This window comes from Bubalus bubalis, chromosome 12 (assembly GCF_019923935.1).
Source record: "Bubalus bubalis isolate 160015118507 breed Murrah chromosome 12, NDDB_SH_1, whole genome shotgun sequence".
Lineage (NCBI taxonomy): Eukaryota > Metazoa > Chordata > Mammalia > Artiodactyla > Bovidae > Bubalus > Bubalus bubalis.
The window spans coordinates 102,365,700-102,383,652 of NC_059168.1; the positions used below are offsets into that span (position 1 = coordinate 102,365,700).

Genomic DNA, 17,953 nt, shown 5'->3' on the forward strand with positions numbered 1-17,953 from the left:
TTCCACACTACGCAAACCGAGAACTCCCTGATGTTCAGCTGGATTTGGAAAAGGCAAAGGAACCAGAGACCAAATTGCCAACATCCACTGGATCATAAAAAAAAGCAACAGAATTCCAGAAAAACATCTACTGCTTCACTGACTACATTAAAGTCTTTGACTTTGTGGATCACAACAAACTGTGAAAAGTAGCCTTAAGAGCACATGAAATACTGTCTCCTTTTTAAAACTGTTCTAGTGACAAAAATAATTCACGCCTATTGTTGACAACTCAGATTCTATGAGAGTGAATAAAACACAAGTGACGGTTATCCTCACCGCTGGCCTCAAAGCCGCTGCAGAGACAGACATTCTTGGATTTGGTGCATGTCCTCTCAAAACTTTGCATCCTGGTAGAATCGCCCACACGCAGCCCCCACATCCACACAGCCACAGTCTATGTGCACATGTGTCTTTTCCACTCAACAAGGGGTTGTGAGAGGGTGTCCCTTCCTCCTGCTGTCACCACACCATCCACAACAGCACCGATGACCTGCTTCCTTCTCTGCACCGAGCTCCTCGCTCTCCTCATGGCTCTACTGTTAATTCGGTCATCCACCTCCTAAAGGATACTTTGGTTTTTCCAAGTTTCTGTTACATTTCATTCAAGTGAATGAAATATGGATTCTTGTAAGTGGACCAAATGACATGTGCTTTTAATTAATGACAGATATTCCAAAAGGGGTAAACTCCCATGTATTCATTCTCCTGCTAACAAAACACATTTATATGTCCAATATTTGATTTCTGCCAATCTGGTAAGCAAAAAAAGGGTGCTGTTTAAACTTATATTTCTACGATTAAAAAGAGGTTCTAGGTGGCTCAGTGGTAAAGAGTCTGCCTGCCAACGCAGGAGACACAGGGTACACAGGTTCAATCCCTGGGTCAGGAAGATCCCCTGGAGGAAGAAATGACAACCCACTCCAGTATTCCTGTCTAGAAAAATTCCATGGACAGAAGAGCCCAGTGGGCTACAGTCCATGGGGTCCAGAGTCAGACACAACTGAGCACGCACGCACGTATGTTTCATATTAAAAATGGCATATGATTTACAGATGAAACGATGTGTCTGGGATTTGTTTTAAAATACCTATGCGGGGGGGAGTCAGGGGGTTCACCGAAACAGTAAAGGCTGGGCACACGGGGCTCCTTATGGGATTCTTACTTCTATGTTTGTGAGTTTATGTGAAGGGATTCCCAGGTGGCTCTGTGGTAAAAATCTGCCTTCCAATGCAGGAGATGCGAGCTCGATCCCTGGGTCAGAAAGATCCCCTGGAGTAGCAAATGGCAACCCACTCCAGTATTCTTGCCTGGGAAACTCCATGGACAGAGGAGTTCTGGCAGGCTACAGTCCACAGGGTTGCAAAGAGCTGGATACAACTAAGCAACTGAGCACATGTATAGTGCACAGCCTGTGAATAGTTCCATCACCAAGAGCTTCACACACATACAGAATGAATCCACCTGTGTATGCTTTCTCCTGCTGGTTTTAAAGACTCTCTTTAGAAGATGAAGTAGCTAACCAGGGTAGGATCTGGCTTACCAGAATTGAGATTCTCTTTAAAGACAGCTGTTACGTCGTCACGCACACTCAGCAGAGGGGAGTCCAGCATGGAGAGGAGCTCCCCAATATTGGCTTGCTGGGCCATTATCTGACACGAATGTGCTCTGCTGGTTCAGGACGTGCATTAAAGACTTTGAAGGTTCTTCATTGATGCCACTACCAGCCTGAAAAATAGAAGAGGAACGCTGTGATAAAACGGTCCCGTTTTTCCCCACAAAAACCTACCTGCCAGACAACCCGAGCATGTATTCAAAGCGGTGTTTGTCCGCAACACTGTTGATCAAAGAAGCTAAGCTGTGTAAATAACAGTGTTCTTAACAAATTTATGAAGAGGAGTTCTAGGCAATGCAACAAAGAGAAACCTAATTATTTAAAAAAAAAAAAGACACCAGTTGGAATCATCCCAGCAACTTAGTAACAGGACTAAATCGAAGTTTTATTAGTTTTATTAATTACTGCTGATTCTACCTTGGGTTTAAGCTTCAAATCACTTCAAAACAATCATTTCAAATCAAAGAGTAGATGAACTATTTTCAGAAGAACTGAAAGAATGCTATCTTCCTGATAACCCCAACAGTGTCTAGAAGACAGTATGGCCTGTTAGGTCACAAGTGTATGAGTTCGAAACCTGATTTCAACCCAGGATGGTTCCTCTGTTTTCAGTTTATGCCCCTCATTCCAGACACTGATCCCACACTCCAATGCTGCTGGTTACAGCGAAGTGGGTGTGAATGAACAGGGGCATCAGGGTAAACCCTGCACCTTCAAATACTCAGTCCTTCATGGCAGTGGAGCAGCCACTTTATACAAAAAAACAGCTCACTGTCCACATGTCACTAGACACACTTACAACCATTCATTTCTCCCCACTATGGTTTTTAAAGCTATATTTGTAAAAACAGCTACCATTTCTTAGGCTCTGCAAACCCTTCACAAACATCATCAAATATACTCCATATATAACTACAGTATGACTGGTTCTTTTATCCCCCGTTTTACAGGGAGAGGAGCAGAGATCAAGCTATTTGCTTAGTGTCACAAAGCCGCTGCTGCTGCTAAGTCGCTTCAGTCGTGTCCGACTCTGTGCAACCCCACAGACAGCAGCCCACCAGGCTCCCCCGTCCCTGGGATTCTCCAGGCAAGAACCCTGGAGTGGGTTGCCATTTCCTTCTCCAATGAATGAAAGTGAAAAGTGAAAGTGAAGACGCTCAGTCGTATCTGAATCTTAGCGACCCCATGGACTGCAGGTTCCTCCGTCCATGGGATTTTCCAGGCAAGAGTACTGGAGTGGGGTGCCACTGCCTTCTCCACAAAGCTAGCAGGAGGCAAAACCGGGGAGAACTGAAATTTGACCCCAAATGCACTTCACTCAAAGCCCTAAGTCTGTACACATGACATTAAACTCGTGGTTGTGATCATCACAGTGACTGTAAGGCAGGCAGATAGTATCTTTATTTTACAAATCAGAGTATAGATATTCAAAAAGGATAAACAACTCTGCCAAGGCCCCACAGTAAAGCAGAACTTAGATGGCTCAGCTCTCAGACCAACAACCATATATGTCACTTGCAGCCACGTTAAAATACACTCTTAATTTGCATTTGCTTGTCTTTGAGTAAGCTAAAGCGACAGTTCTGGAACTGGCGGTCCAGTGACTAAGACTCTGCTCCCAGTGCAGGGGGCCCAGGTTTAATCACTCGTCAGGGAACCAGACACCACACGCCACAACTAAAGATCCTGCATGCTGCAACTAAGACCCAGCACGGCCAATTATATATTAATCCATAAATAAAGATACATACTTAAAAAAGGACAGTTCTCAGGCTTCAGTGTGTATTAAAATCACCTGAGATCTAACTTTCTGGGCCCATTTTGGAACTGAATTGTGGACTCAGGAATCTTCATTTTAATAAGCACTCCAGAATAAGGGTTAATAAGCTCCACTTGAGAAACACCACACTAAGAAAATACTCTGCTAATGAAGAGTTAAGCTCCTCCTACTAGAATGCCAAATTTAAAGTAGCAATGACTCCCTGAAACTAGTGAGCATTAACTTATTATTATCTATGCTCTTGTTTAATTACAACCTGGTGATATTCACTGATTTTTCTCTTGGTGAATCAGAAATTCATTAGCCAGAAAGATCAATTAAAACATATAAATGAATTTTTGATAGCAAATCTCGATATAGAAAGCATGCTGTATGATACAAATATAATACAAGTTTATATTTACATAAGTATAAATCCGATAGATAAATCATAAAGGTAGTAATTTCAAAGGACTCAGAAATGTGAGACCATAACCAGTAAGGTTTCACTGTAAAACTTGAAAGCTGAAAACAGAAACAAATTTCGTCTTATTGTAAGTTGGATTATACTAAATTTACAAGTGAAGGTAATACCAACCTGTCAGGGTTTATTGTTCATCGAAAGGATTAAATGAGGTAACCTAAGCACAGTACCTGGCACAAATAAGCACTCGCTGAGTGGTACTCACATGTCACCATTACGAATACTGGTGAGAATCTTTGGGTTACCACTTTCAAAATGACTTTAACAGCACATTTATCTAGCTGATCCCCACATTCACTTCTACTTTGGGTAACTCACAAATGATTCTTAAAGGTGTTTTGCCCCTAAGTTTGGTTTTGTGCCAGTAAAGCGGATACTTGCCTTGTCTCAGGCTAGTGAGGCTCCTGAGTGTGTCTTCTGTGCGCTCAGAAGACAGTCGTGTCGGAGCTGCTCCTGCAAATGCAGGCAGCCCGGAGCAAAGCAACCAAACAAAGATGGCACCCATCCCGTCAACTCGGCGGTACTCAGGGCTGACCGTTACGGACCACCTCACTTGTTTTTCAGGTTGTAATTTAGATATAAAGTCTGGTTTCTGGAGGCTACTCTTTCCAAGTGCTTTATAGAAAGCAAAAATAATGTTTTAGTCTAAAATACACTCGTACATTTTTTTGGCAATAAGCTTTTGTTGCTTGTCTCCTCAGTTCTAAAATTCTACCTTTCAATTGTATTTTTCTTATCCCCAGGAAAAATATAAATCATGGGTTTTTTGTGGGATTTTTCATTCAAGTGCCTCAAGTTCAAGGATTTTTGACATTCTAAAAGCCCTCTCGGGAGTTCAATCATAAGCCTTTGGTATTAGTTCCATGACCGGAATCTCTCTTTTTTAAACTTACTCAGATATTTGGTTAAGTGCAGGGTGCTAAGTAGGGAAGAAAGACATAGCGTGTGCCATGAGGAACTAGACATACATGAGCAGGAAATGGACATGGTTCAGGGAGTACACAAGGGAGAGAAGGGACCAGCTCCAGCTGGATGCGGTGGGAGTGGGTGAGCTGCACATGTTACACACACTTTACAGCCTAGAGGAGACAAAGGAAAAGTCACTGAGAGGTTAGCACCACAGGTTCATCAGGCGTCCGCTTTCACCATGCAAGTCTTGCTTCCGTTCTGGAAGTAACCAAGCATAGGAGACAGGAGAAGCTGAGCGTTCAGTATCTGAGTTCATACAGTTCTGTATTCTACACACCAGAGCAACATTTTGTTTAGTTTAAGACTACCATCGGGGGCCACACGGCACAGTACAGTGCTATCAATGATGCTGTTTATATTAGGGAGTCATGACTTTCAACACCCACTCCCCACCCCAAAACCTGTCCCTCTGCCAGTCTCCTGGACCTCAGTAATAGGCACAACCATCAGTCTACAGCCAACGTCCAGGTGACATCCTTGACTCTTCAACACTCACGTCTAATCCTCTGGCAAGCCCACTGACTTCCCCTTCTGCTTCACCACAGTCCGAGCCCCCATCGTGTCCCCTGAAAGACGAGGGACCAGCAGTCTCCATCACTCCTCTCCCCAACACCACCACCAAGACACTCTGAAACAGGGAAATCAGACTCCACTGCTCCCATGTAAAATCACCCGGCGGCTCCCCACGAAGCTCACAAGAGTTAGCTCCCCTGCAGCTGCCAGGCGCCCCACTCCCCCCGGCCTGCATCACCGCACCCCACCATCCAGCTCTAGTCTCGGTTTCTGAAGCTCAGGGACACAGCGCCCCGCCCAGGCCTTGCTGCTGCCTCCGTCCTTGGGGCGCTCGTCTCCCAGATCCTCGTGCTGCTTTTGGTTTCAACTCTCTGCTCAAAATGTGACCATCTTGGACAGGCCCCCAGACCACCTAATCCAAAGCAACAGGGGGTTCCAAGTCACTGCTTCTGAATAAACCAAACTTAACCTCTACACTGGTAACCAGATTTGATCAAACAGAACACTTAGCATGGTCTCAACAAGCATAGAAAACAGGGATTTACCAAAGTTCGGTTTTAGTTTCTATTTTTGGCCCAAATCTGGCTGTGGCCTTGGTCTGTAGGACTGAAAGTTGAACGGTGAATCGCCCACTTTAGCAGCATTTCTGGGATCCCTGACTGTGTACATGTGACCAGCAAGGATATGTTAATGTTACCATCATATGTAATCCACACAATGTCTGTAATGTGGACAGGCATGCGTTAGGATTACCGTTAATATCGGAACAAAGGGAAATCATTCTAGATGCAACATCTAAGCTTTGTGTTTTATAAGTTGAAATTCCATCAATACAATATTTATTCATTATTATTAAAAATAAAAGCTTCAGTTAATGTGGTTTTTATGTTAGAAAACAATTAAGGAATTTCAAACAGTTAAATCAGTATCAGTATCAAGTATCAAGAATGTAGGTTCACTAGATAGCTTTCCAGTATCAAGAAGGTAGGTTCACTAGATAGCTTTACAAATAACAGTAATTATTCTTTGAGCCAAATGTTTATAAAACTTTTAACAATACTTGGCTACACAACAGAAATTAAAGTGTATAATTCTAACCTTTACAGAACTGTTTTACATTTATTATAAAAAATAATCATTTAATAACTTCATTTAATTTGTAATCCTAATTTGTAGTCTTTCAAGAAAAAGTCAAATTTGGGAACACCACACGTCTTGTGAAGGTGAATTAAAAATAAAATGCCAGCTTGTTACCTAAATTTTAAAACATGAAAAAAAAACCCAAACCACAGTCAACAATATCCACGATAAATCATCTTCAAGTCAAACATGAAGAATATGAAAAAAACAATGTTAAGAAAAAAATGAAATACTCAAATACATTTTATACTCACTAATCAAAAATTTCAAAACAGATTTTACAAAACCGTTATAGGAAGACAATTTCTTGTAGTTTTTGTCTTGTATTTTGTGTCTATGGGGGCTAAAAATTTAAACAAAAAGCTTTTCAAGATGACTGACATAGGTTGTCAATAACTGTTAAGGTGGTTTTAAGGTGAAGGATCCTTGAGGCTTGACCAAGTTATGAATCCCAAATACAGGTTCCTTCTAAAAAATAATTTACCAGAAACTCTCCTGAATTTCATTCTGCTTTGTCCACAAAGGTTAGTGATGGGACTAAAAGTGGCAGCTGAAGAGGAACATCTTTCTAGTATCACACACGTGCTAACACAGGAGCAATCCAGCAGCTGACGGTGCTGACCAAGTACTTTTCCTATGTTAAAATTTCAAACCTTAACAATATGACTACTGAAACATAAAACAAGTGCAATATTGAAAAATATTTAATACAATCTGAGATTTCTGATGTGTGACATTCAGCTTGGGCCTCGAGGATATGAACAGGACCATCTGACACTGGGTTCAAATACATATTCAGTGGCCTTCCAACAACTGACAGGGTGAAGTACCCATTAAACGCTTGAAAATGGGACTTCCTTGGACCACCAGCCCAAGGTTAAGAATCCACCTGCCAGTGCAGGGGACCCAGGTTTGACCCCTGGTCCAGAAGATTCCACAGGCCACGGGGCAGCTGAACCCATGGGCCACAACTACTGAAGCCCATGCACTCTAGAGTCTGTGCTCCCCAACAAGAGAAGCCGCCGCAACGAGACGTCCCCGCTCGCCACAACTAGAGAAAGCCCGTCCAGCCATGAAGATTCAGTATAGCCAAAAATAATTAATAAATAAAAATTTAAAAAAAATTTTGTTTTGAAAATGAAAAGTCAAACTCAGAAAGTCTTCCGTACTCGTGAGGGAATAATGCTTCTTCCACCTTCTTTTGAGTCTACAATCTGTATTAAGACCCTATCTGTGAACAGACAGCAAGCTTTAAGGCAAAAAAACCTTATTTCGTAATTCTTATGAGGTAAGATGAGACAGACAGTGACAATACAGCAAAGGGCAACCAGGGAGGCATCAGATGAATCCCACTAGCTGTCTGTGTACAAAGATAGCGGACAAAATGCCTTCCCATCGTCCTTATGCCCTTCCTGCAGACAGAAAGCTGCAGCGCTGCGCACTCCTGCCTCCAAACTCAAACTCAAAATCTTGCTCAGGGACCACTCAGGCTACACTCCTAGCCACAAACATGCCAGATCCCTGTATTTAGGAAGGATATCCTCCAGCTCTTAGAAACCACGATAGCATACATCTCATCCCCAGAAAACTAATTAAGACAAGTAATAGATAAAGCCACGTTAAGATGTAAATGCTAACTCATTAGCTCAGGGGTCCTCAGCCTAGTTCATACACTAGAATAACCTGAAGAGGCTATGAAATCCTGAAGCCCAGGCCTCACTCCAGAGCAGGTTATGGGGCAGGGTCCAGACAGGACAACTGGTTTGTTTTCATAGACCCATGTGGGTTTTTAAGGCACAGCCAGGGTTGAGAACCTCTGTGCTAGTTAAATGGCTTGCTCAAAACACTCAGGATTCAATTTTATTTAGTGGTTAAAACCAAATTTTGCTGTTAGACAGAACTGATTTGAGTTGTAAGTACCAGCTATACAACCTTAGGAAAATTACATAACATTTCAGAGCCCAATTCCTTATCTGCAAAATGAAGACACACCAAAGGTATGGCTGTGAAGAGGAAAATAAATAACCATAGAATGCACTTAACACCATGCCTGGCACTGAATAAGCCGTTAATAAATTACCGGTAATTTGACTAATTACTTCACGGCACAGAAGGTCCAGTTACTGGCAAACAGCTAAAATCATCAACATTACACCCTGAATGCAAAGAAACCTCTTCGCACCAGTGCAACCACAGACAAGATAAATGATTCTCCCCTCCCTTCCCCACAGCCGCTGCACTGAGTTTACACCTTACCTGTTCTGGGGACAATTGGTACTTCAGTATTCTGTGCTGTCAACCTGGTGTCTTTCATGGTCACTGGAGAGAAAAAACACATATCTGTAAATCACCATCTCACGCTGCAGTAAGATCCCGGACGCCGTCAGAGGGGGGTCGGGGTTCACCAGCTTCCCACTCCGCCCCATCCCTGACAGGTGGCCACCTGGTTTCCGCTGGAATGAACACTCGGAATCACTGGGTGCACGGGCCTCTCCCCATCTACATTTCTGAACAGCTGGCTGCGGGAAATTCTTTCTATTGCGCTGAACTTGTCAAGTCTACCTTTTGCTAACTGTCTTTATTAGAGCTATAAATGAGTGGGCAGTAAATGCATGGGCAGGACAGGCTCTAGAATTAGAGCTCAGAGTAGAAAAAACCCAGGCTCCACCACTGAGCAGCTGTGTAACTCTGGCTGGCTGACTGCATGTCTCTAACGTCTAACCTTAGATCCTGTCATCTGTACGGAAAGAAGAGCCACGGCACCTGCCTCCTAATGCTGTGTGGGGCAGAGTAACTACCCGAGGTGCCCCAGGAGTAAGAACAGAGCCGGGCACGAAGCATGTCCTGGTCCCCCATAAGCCCCCCGCCCCCGAGACCCTGACCCACTAGCCTCACCTTCTCTCAGCTGACCTGTGTGCTCCCCACTTCACCGACCTCTGCCCGCTCCCGAGCTCAGTCTTCACCCTCAAATTCTCTGCTTGAACAAGTACTTCCTCAGAGAGCCTTCACTTCCCTCCACTCACGCCCAGACCAGGTCAGGCGCAACACTTGCTCTCTGTAGCCTGTGTTTCTTGGTGTCGCTGACCACGACCCAATTAAATAAGTACAATGAGTTACTGAGCATGTCCCTATCACCAGCACAGGAGTTTCAGGCAAGGAAAGACAGGAGTGTCTTCAGAACTGTATCTCCTGCAGCTGCCACAGAGTCTGGGACTTGTTGACAGAATGACTAGAGGTCAGAATATTTCTTAAATAAATGTACAAAGCTGAACTCAGCCTTCAAAACAGCACCACCTTAACCTAATCCCTCTGCATGACAAACAAAATATTTGAGAACAGCCAGCATTTTTCTATTTTCTTCTCCTGCTCTCCTTTCTAAATTATATTAAATATCCACGTTTAACATGATTATATATACATTCCAGTTTGCTTTTTAAAATGTGGATCCTTCAAACTACAATTAGAACAGCCTGATTATACTGTGAGCTCCATGGGGACTCGGACCTCCTGTTGGGTCCACTGGTAGACACCCAGGGCCTATTTAGCGTCCGGCACCCAGTGGGCAAATATACCCTGTGTGAGTCAACAAAGAGTTCACCAGCTTCTTTGGTAGCCATTCCAGGGTGGGACGTAGACATGGCAGCTGAACCTCATACACAATATAGGCCTAATTACACTCAACATGGAAGAGCCTAGAAGCAAGCCCTTCAATATATGATCCTGGCCAAAGTTGAACTAGTGTGTCGGGCAGCTCTCTCACAGTTAAAACTTCATGCTCAGATGATGGGGTAATTATCTTTCCTTGTGGAACACATTCTAGGCATTTAATATGAGCAGTCCTCGGCAGCATACTCCAAGTGTGTGTGCACAGCTGGGCAGAGGCTGGCCTTCCAAGGAGGCCAAGGCAACCACTCAGACAGCAGTGCTTGCCCAGCCACAGTCACTCCACCAGAAGGGCTGCAGTCAAAACCCTGGAGCCTCTAATCCTGAGAATGTCAGAATCAGCTGTGAGTCCAGTGAGTCATGCAGACTCCTCTTGCAATTAATCGCAGTTCGATGTTTTACCTGAAAAGGAACATCTAAGGCAAGGGTAAAATTAGGATGTAATACCAGATGTGACCTCGTAGCCTGTCCAGCCAGGGTCACTGTCACAGATAAAGAAACTGGCATAGAAAGTGAGAACGGTTTCTGTCCAATGCTCCACACTAACAGGTAACGTCTTTACCACCATGCTAAAAGACGGTAATGGTAGTAAGCGCTGGCGAGTCAAGGGCTACCTGTCATTATTTATATTTGGAAGTGTTTACTTGTTCACTTATATTTAAATCCTGCCCCATGGAGGTACTACTAGGGAAAATCATGTGACCTGTGAACTTCCTGCTTAGAAGTGAGGAATGGAGAAGACCCTCCTCAAAAATGTGTGCCCCTGAGGGGTTCGGATGGAAACACCTGTCAGAGTGTAACAGGGCCAATGCATGTTCTTACCGTCAGAAGCCAAATTAAAAAGGAAACATGCCCTCAGACCTAGACCCTTCCTCTTTGATGTCTGACCCCACAGTGGTGTCCTCACCTAAAAGCAACACGGTAACTGCCCTTCTACAAGAAACTAAGAGGTCTCTCTGAATAAAAATAAAGGGCAGGTTCCAGCAAGAAGATGAGAGCTCCGTGCTTCAGTGTTTTGAGATTAAGCAGGAGGAGCATAGGCCAAGTTGTTTTCACATTTCACCTTCACTTCATTCTTCAGGTGTTTACAGAGAGATGGCCTATGTGCACGGGGCCACACACGGCTCCAGCTAGACCGGCCATGCGGAGGTGTCATCAGCAGGACCTGCACACATTTTTTCACCCATCTCTGCGCTAGCACATCTGCATTACAAGCTGTGAGAGAGCTAAGAGCTGCATACACCTTTATGAAACACTCGTGGCAGGTACCAAATGCCTCCAGAAAGCATTTTATCTGAAAATATCAGTTGAATATTCGGACTTTTGGAAAATCAAGTCTGTGGCCTTCTCACCCCTGGGACTCTTCAGAACCACAATCCACATAAAATATGTAACTATGTATCACATCGCCTAAGGTAATTTTGTACAACTTGTCCATGATGTAAAAACAACTCCAGGTATAATAAAGGTAGGCAGATGTCTTTTCACTGTAACTTGTTTTCTATACTGAGGTTTTTATATAAGAAAGTTCAAAGACAATTCAGACACAGGTCGAGGCACAGATGGACTATGTCATTATCAAGTACAGCACAAACAGAAGAGAAATATTACACCGATAACACAGACAGTAATAAGACGTCAATAATATACCTTTATACGCTCAGGCCAGGCTCTGGCTCCGTATGGCTTGGGTGATTTCTTACAGGAATATTCTACCAAGTGAATAAAGTTGACTTCAGCACAAATGCATCCAAAAAAGGTAAGACACGAGCTCCAACTCCCCTCCATACTTCTGCACGGAGGGAAATACCACTCAAGTGTGTGAAAGTGAGACAGCTGAGAGCAAAACCTGGCAGCATGTACAGTCACGTGTGATTTAAATGGTCTCAGTAGTGTGGTCCCTCTCAAGGTTGTATAAACAGAGGAGCTCCAGGTACTCCATTCAGAATGTTAGCCATTAGGGACCCAAAAGGACAATCTGCTGGAGCGTATAACCTATTTCATAGGTGGATCCTCTAGTATCTTGTCTGCAGGGAGAGACACTGATTTTGGTTAGGTGTACGTCTTCTATAATATAAGGCACTTCCCTGGTGGCTCAGTGGTAAAGAATCTGCCTGCAATGCAGGAGAGGCAGGTTCAATTCCTGGGTCAGGAAGATCCTCTGGAGAAGGAAATGGCAACCCACTCCAGTATTCTTGCCTGGGAAATCCCATGGACAGAAGGAGCCCGGCAGGCTACAGTCCACAGGGTTCCAAACAGTAGGTCTTGAGTCAGTGACTAAAAACAACAGCAACCACCACCTCATCTATAAACTATGTTTCTTATGATTTAAGTTTCTATTAGCATGAACAAAATTATTTACCAAGAAAATAAACCAAGTGTCATGTTTCAAAATACAGAGCTTCTCTTAAAATAAATCTGAGCAAACTGTAAGTTTTCTTTAGGTTTCAAGTTCAAGGACTAAAATAGAAAACTCCTAGGAAATAAGGGCACAAGCTTTGATGGTCTAGGACTAACACCTGTGGGTCTCAAAGGTGGTCCTCACACCAGCAACACCATCACTTGGGGATTTAAGCCTGGTCTGAGACCTCTGAATCTGGAAGTGGGGTCTTCCAGACTAGTGGTTCCACTGAACCACTAGTCTAGGAAGGAGGGGGAAGGCAAGAAATATTAAAATATATATATATATACACACATATATATACTTTTGAGGTTAAAAAGGAAACAAAAAATAGATAGTGGATAAACCTTGGAAAAAAGCCGAACGGAATTCTGCCAGGTGATAAAGGTACACAGGGACTGAATGCTAAGCCTGACAAGCATTTAGCAAGTTACACACCTGAGTTCTCCACTTATAACTTCTTTTAATGTGACACCTAAGGTTGATTTCCCAGTGAAGTGTAAAGAACCTTTCAATATAAAAGTTTTAACAAAATGATTTATAGTACAAGCAGCACATAGTCCATCTTTAAAAGACTTAGGCCTTTCCTATCTGTGGGTTGCTTTTGTTTCTGAAAGCCCGAGTCCAATTTTTAAGAGCAGTAAACTATTTGGAATGATCAACTGGCCTTCAGGCTGGGTCTGTAAAGTTCCTATTCAAATTTTCTTACCTGTGTGAATTTTGTTGGAGCTGATGGGATAGAAAAGGGTATTTGGTCCACAGCTTCCCACAAACTCTCAGAGGAGAACTGAGGCCCCCCAAATCTTAAGAACCACTGACCTTTCAACTAGTTATGAGCTCAGCAGTTCAGACCATTTATCAAGTGAAAGATTAAATGTGTGGGTTCTGGAGTCAACCAACAGGGTTCAAATCCTAGCTCAACTCACTGAATAAGTTACTGAAGCCTCCACTTTCTCATCTCCCTATCGTGTCCCTGCAAGGTTTCGGGAAGAGCTAACAGGATCAGGAATGTCAAAAACTTTAGCACACTGTTTGGCATTGTGCCAATAAATACAAACTTTATTATAACAATATTACTACTACACAAAATGTACTGCTAGGTACATAAGGCTTAGAAGTCAACACTTACTAACTTATATTTGAAACATTGATAAAGTCATTCTGTAGTTTAAAATGGATACACTTCATGTTTCTCAGCTGTGCTTATGTGCTCTGTACTCAGAGCACCACAGGTCTTAACCACTGCAGACAGTAAGGTCATGACATCCGTTCTTTCTCACTGTGGCCCAGTGTGCCCTCCATCACCAACAGGAGAGTAGAGTTATCCCTTGTCACTCAGATACTTCATGGGCTCTACTGCCATCATCTTTCCTTTAGAAGGTGACCTGTGAACTCCAGGCCAGTAACTACCATGTCTTGTTTGTATCAAAACTAGGTTTTTAAGGCACTTTACTCATTAGATGACAATCTGAATTCATTCAGCCTTTAAAAGTGTTGTTACCTTTTGCTGCTTCCCTGTATAGAAAAAAAGTTAGTACTACGCAAGAGAAGTAAGAAGAAATAAGCACGGTCCTGGGATTATACATGTTTTATATACAAGAAAGTTTTCGTTTTTTTGGTTTTTTTTTTTTCATTCTCCCCCCTCCCAAAAACAGACACTAGACATAAAATTACTAATGTTTAGGAACTACAGGCTTAAAAAGCAAACCAGGTTTATGTACACCTATGGCTGATTCATGTTGAAGTTTGACAGAAAACAACAAAATTCTGTAAAGCAATTATCCTTCAATAAAAAAAAAATTTTTTTAAAAAAAGCAAAGCAGAAAAGGAATAATCTAAAATTGTTGATGGTAATTTTAGACCAATTTAAATGGGCTGAAACCTTTTTCAGACCAATGGAAAAAAAAAGTTTTTTTCATGTACAAACTGTATGAAACAATGAGAGGGGAAATTTTAGTGTTTAGGTATATGCCAATTATAAATATTTATTTTTAAAGCAAAAAGCTAGAGGTTTCAATGCTATTGAGTACACTTTTCTTTCATGCTTGCAGCTACTTAATTGATAAACAAAACTAATACCAATAAAACTAATCTCTCAAAGAGATTTATAATATGAGGCACTTACAAGGAATATCTTTTTCTAAAATGTGATAGGAAAGGATAAAAACTCAACAGGTCAAGCTAAAAGTCGCTGGTTTGCTTAGTTATTATAAAGCCATTTAACACCTGATTCGATCAACATAGAATGTTTAACTAAACCCCCAAAGGACTTGAAATCTATGTGACTTTTAGAAAAGGTTGAAATGGTTGATGTATTGCTGTATGTGGCTCATCTGCAGTCAAGAATACCTAATTAATTCCAGGAAAAGTTAATTTTAGTTCACCAAGGCCCTAGGACCCGGAAAAGAATGGCACCTGCGCCTTAACACACTTTAAAAGAAAAGACGCCTGAAGATCAAGTCAGCTGTACCTTAGAGCCCCTGACTTACCCCCACTACACACACCAGAGCTTAGGAGCCATTTCAAGACATGCCTCTGCAGTGAATTATAAATTAAAAGAAAAACAGCCAAACTGATAACTTCAGCCACTGGTCCTCAACCTCTGGTGCCATCAGAATCACCTATAACTTCTTCCAAAATATATACCCAGGGTGTCCTCAGCAACATATGCAAACTACCTGTGTGTGAAGGTTTGAAAGACACTACTGTTGAGAGATTTCTCATTTCCAATGATTTCATTATTCTACAGACAGGAATACATTTGATCTGTCCCAGTCAAGACTGTTTGGTTTCACTTCACAAATGAGAACAGAAGGCATCATGTTACACCCGCAGACGGGGATGTCTTCCCTCTTAAGAATCCAATCAGGCAGAGTACAACTGAGTCACAGGATTTGAGACACGCCAATTCAACTGAAAACAAGAATGTGGGTAGCTGCCTAGGAATCTCTCTAACTAGGAATTTAGGAACATACCAAAGTCTATGACACCAGGAAATGCATGAAGCAGAGAAAGCTTACATCATTTGCCCTTTCATGCACCTGATGTAAGAGTGTTTGGCGTAAGATATTAACTTTAGTAAGACGATATTTTCCATTTACATCTTCTATAAACACCCCTTAAGTTTACACCCGGTGGTTAGAGGAAGATTCTGCAGCTCCCCAGGGCCATAGCAAAGGATGTTTCACTGTTTCTGAGGCGCCTCATTTGCTTGATGCACGACCGTTAAAGTTTGCATTTCCCCATACGACCTTAAATCAGTTTCCACATTTGCATATTCCAGGTTTACTCGGGAATGTTCAACTTAAGAATCACAGGTGGCTGCTCAGTAAATCAAGGGCTCCCACAAGGCTGGGTTTTATAATGCTTCTCGAAATTTACAGCCCTGTTTCATCAACAAGTGCAAATTCAGAGGACTCCAAGTTGATCCCCAAATTATAAATCCAAGTATCTCAGAAGAATATTATTCTATTTTAGTACTTTTACCAGCTTAGGCTGTGTCAAGTGAAGTGCTATTTCTATGCTTTCTATAAAAAATCCAGCAAGGATTTTAGCACGGCTTCTTTCTGCAGTAAACGCACTGGTTTTATGAAAACATCAAATACCTTCCAGCCTAATTTAGACTACCGTGTTTATAGTCACAACACTGCCATGCCAAACAAAAGCTCAAGTATGTGAGCAAGTGGCCCCCTCTTCAAAATTAAGCACGCACACACAGGCACTTATGCACAAACCCCGGCCAACTGATTAACTAATCACCTGATCAGAAAGAATGACAAGTCAGATCTGATCTATGAACAGATAAACGAGAATCATGTTAAGTACAAACAAAGACAGGAGCACAGTCTTGGAATCAGACTCCAGTTCCAATCCTGGCTCACAGAATCCTAGAGGTGTGACCTTGGGGCACGGTACCCTAATCTCTCTGGGCCTCAGTTTCTTCGTCTGAGAAATGGGAGGGATTCCTGGTGGCTGCCTCTCCCCTTTGTCGCGAGGGCTAAAGGAGGTGACGACTGCGGAGCCCTTCCACAGTGCGTGCTCCGTCAACAAGCTGCTGGTGTCAGGAGGACCGCGCCCCCTCCAAAGCCCCCACCCCCACCCCTCCAAACCCAGAACGCCAGAAGCAAAACTCTGTACTAGGAAACACAAAGAAACGGCTTTAATTCTCAAAGGGCTCTCTGACTGCCGGTTCTTCATCCTCCAGTTCCTCAAATGAATGAATGAGCGTCTAGGAGTGGCTCTGCAAATAGCTGTCTCTTAAGAATCACCTCTGCCGGCTGGAAGGTAACTGTCTTTCACCATCAATTAAACACCCAGAAGCACACCTGGAGCGAGGCACACACGCTCCTGCAAATTTCTGCGGAGACACCGAGTCCGGGCAGGTCCCCGATGCCCACAGGCAGACTCCATTCATTCCCCGCCTCCCCCACCCCTGACCCCTCTCATCAAGCCCTGGCACCAGCCCCCACCCCCCAATCCAGACCTGCCTCTCCCGCGGAGGGTCTCTCCTCGGCTCTCCGCACCCCGCGGGAACCTGTCACCCCACCGAGCAAGGGGCTGGCAAAGCGGCCCACCTCACCCCCTGCCCTCGACACCGCGGCCCGGGGGGGTGCAGCGGTCCCCTCCGCCGCCGAGGAGGGGCCAAGTGCCGGCCGGGGCCGCCTCTCCTCCCCCAGAAACCCGTCAGGCCCCGTCGGAGATAGCGAGTAATAAGAGGGAGGGGAAAGCTCTCCGAACCCCCCGTTCCCGGGGTCCCTTCCCCGGCAAGTGAGCCCCTTGCCCAAGCCCCACAGGGCTTCCCAGACTGGGGTCATGGTGCCGGGACCGTCCCGAGAAGACCCCAGCGAAAAGGAAGGGGCGACACCCCCGTACTCACCCACCGTCTCCTCCCCCTCAGCTGTTTACCTCACAGTTCCTCCAGCCTACAGGGCGCCGCCATCTTGGACGTACAGCACCTCCCCCCCGTCGTGAAATGTCCACTGCCGCTGCAGCCTCCGCCACGAAAAAGAATCCCCACCCGCGCCTCGCCTCGACCTCGAACCCGACGACCGTTGACCGTGGCCGCCTGCCCCTTTGGAAAGAAGGGGCCGTCCTGCTCATTACTGGTGGTGCTAACAGGTCGAGAAAGAGCCAAGGGGAGTTGTTCGGTAGGGGGTGTGGGGGGGGCGGGGAGGCGGGGACGGGCGGAAGGATTCCGAAAGGGAGCTGCTGAGAGATCTTGTGACTCCGAAGGAGGCAAAAAGAAGGGCCGGCGCGGCGGGGAGGAGCCACGCGAGAGAGCGAGGGGCGGGGAGGCGGTCACGTGACCCGGGCCGGGCGGGAGGGGCTGTGCAAGAGGCGTAAACAAGTTGGCCGAGCTGGGTGTGGTTG

General features: G+C 44.2%; 1 protein-coding gene across 3 annotated transcripts in view; it reads right to left on the reverse strand.

Moving 5' to 3' along the window:
• Nucleotides 1–17,631, reverse strand: part of TSC1 (TSC complex subunit 1) — a 52,118-nt gene extending 34,487 nt beyond the window's left edge. For 2 of the 3 annotated variants that reach the window (XM_044926487.2, XM_025261940.3), the window contains exons 1-3: nt 17,460–17,557; nt 8,776–8,838; nt 1,583–1,767 (exon numbers count right to left, since the gene is read on the reverse strand). In XM_044926487.2, coding sequence (XP_044782422.1) covers nt 1,583–1,688 — 106 coding nt within the window. In that variant the 5' untranslated portion in view covers nt 1,689–1,767; nt 8,776–8,838; nt 17,460–17,557. Of the gene's footprint in view, nt 1–1,582; nt 1,768–8,775; nt 8,839–17,459 lie in introns of all 3 variants that reach the window. The other variant, XM_044926486.2, reaches the window with a different exon arrangement.
• Nucleotides 17,632–17,953: the final 322 nt, after the last annotated feature.